Here is a 1,610-nt window from a genome sequence, read left to right as displayed (position 1 = left end):
GGGCCACTAAATCAATCCCAAAACCTAATTACTTAAGTCCAAAAAGGGTTTCTCTGCGGAAATTTACTACAATATAATTTTTGTCAACTTTTTACTGCTCTGATTGGGTCAAGGCTTATACAATTAGAAAGCTCTTTTTGAGTTGTTCGTTTTGACATATAATAGGCTCAATTATGAAGTCTGAGTCCAAAGATACGGCCTGCAAAAGTTCTTTTGACTTTTATGCTCTTTTTCTACCCGCATTGACTTTAACTTTTCAGCTTTGACTAGACTTTAAAAAGGCTGTTTCTCCTTGAAACTTGGGCTTTAATCATATAATTTCTCTAGCAAGCAATTTGACTCCTTTATCTTGCAAAAGTGACGTATTTCTTCACATAATTGATTCCAAAACCTGAAATACACAAAAACACGTAAATATTACTAACTATTATTTATTATAAACATAATTGGACTAAATATAATACTATTAAGGGGTTGAAACTACAGTTTTGGGCTCTTATCAGTTGCGTAAGCCCTTGTATATGACCCCAAACAATAAACCAAATTCAAGGTCCCGTTATCCTTTTTTTTTACACACGAGTAGGGATATTACATTAATATAATAAAGAATGTTACACCGTAAGTGGAGAACTTACAACTTGACAATAAAACTAAGTCTAGTTAAAATGGTAGTAAGGCATGTTCGGAGTTTCCAATCTTGTGATATATCTTGGTCTAGTAGAACTCCATAACCTCTCTCCTTGATTCATAGTTGCTCCCATATTTGCTGCTAAGTCTGTACCAAAATTAGCTTCTCAGTATGTGTGGGACCGCAAGTGGAGAGGTTACAACTTGATAATAAAATAACTAAGTCTAGTTAAAATGGTAGTAAGGCATGTTCAGAGTTTCTAATCTTATGATATATCTTGGTCTAGTAGAACTCCATAACCTCTCTCCTTGATTCATAGTTGCTCCCATATTTGCTGCTAAGTCTGCACCAAAATTGGCTTCTCAGTATGTGTGGGACAATCTCTAAAAAAGTAGATTTTGGGTTGCTCAAAGCTATCTTAATTGCTTTGAGTATGCAAGGAGTATTGTCCCTACTTAGAGCCATGACAACAGCTGTTGAGTCGCTTTTGATCCATAGGTGTAACCATCCCTTTGATACCGCTAATTCCGCTACTATTACAATGGCAGAGCATTCCGCAACAAAATTTGTGGTGATCCCAAGTCCATAGGTTGTAACTCCCATAACTTGGTTCAAGTGGTCTTTGAAGATGATGCCAGCACCACCGATCACTGGATTACCAATGGAGGAGCCATCAGTATTAGCTTTAACTATTCCAAGCTCGGGTGGAAACCACATGACTTCCTGAATACAGTTTGGTCGGGCTCTCCCGTTTATGTTGAGAGAGTGTAAAATAGCCAAGTCTTCAATAGTGTTGTACATGTACCCAATGGCTACTTTACCCAAGACTTTGACTCCTTTAATCACTTCCTTTTTTATGAAAGTACTATTCTATCTTTTGTCCTCAAAGTATATTCAATTTCTCGTCTTCCATATCTGAGACATGAGGTGAGCCATAGTAGAATTCCATAGCTCTCTTCTGATGGGGCTAAGAAGTTTAGGA

At 37.0% G+C, this 1,610-nt stretch overlaps 1 protein-coding gene across 1 annotated transcript; it reads right to left on the bottom strand.

The window, feature by feature from the left end:
- Positions 1-910: 910 nt before the first annotated feature.
- Positions 911-1,345, bottom strand: LOC147481312 (uncharacterized). Its single transcript, XM_086578901.1, has one exon. It carries the CDS (start codon positions 1,343-1,345, stop codon positions 911-913), a length of 435 nt encoding a protein of 144 aa, XP_086435027.1.
- Between the last annotated feature and the right edge of the window lie 265 nt (positions 1,346-1,610).

This window comes from Coptis chinensis, chromosome 8, assembly GCF_015680905.1.
Source record: "Coptis chinensis isolate HL-2020 chromosome 8, ASM1568090v1, whole genome shotgun sequence".
NCBI classification, from domain to species: domain Eukaryota; kingdom Viridiplantae; phylum Streptophyta; class Magnoliopsida; order Ranunculales; family Ranunculaceae; genus Coptis; species Coptis chinensis.
This window is presented reverse-complemented; position numbering and strand designations above follow the sequence as displayed.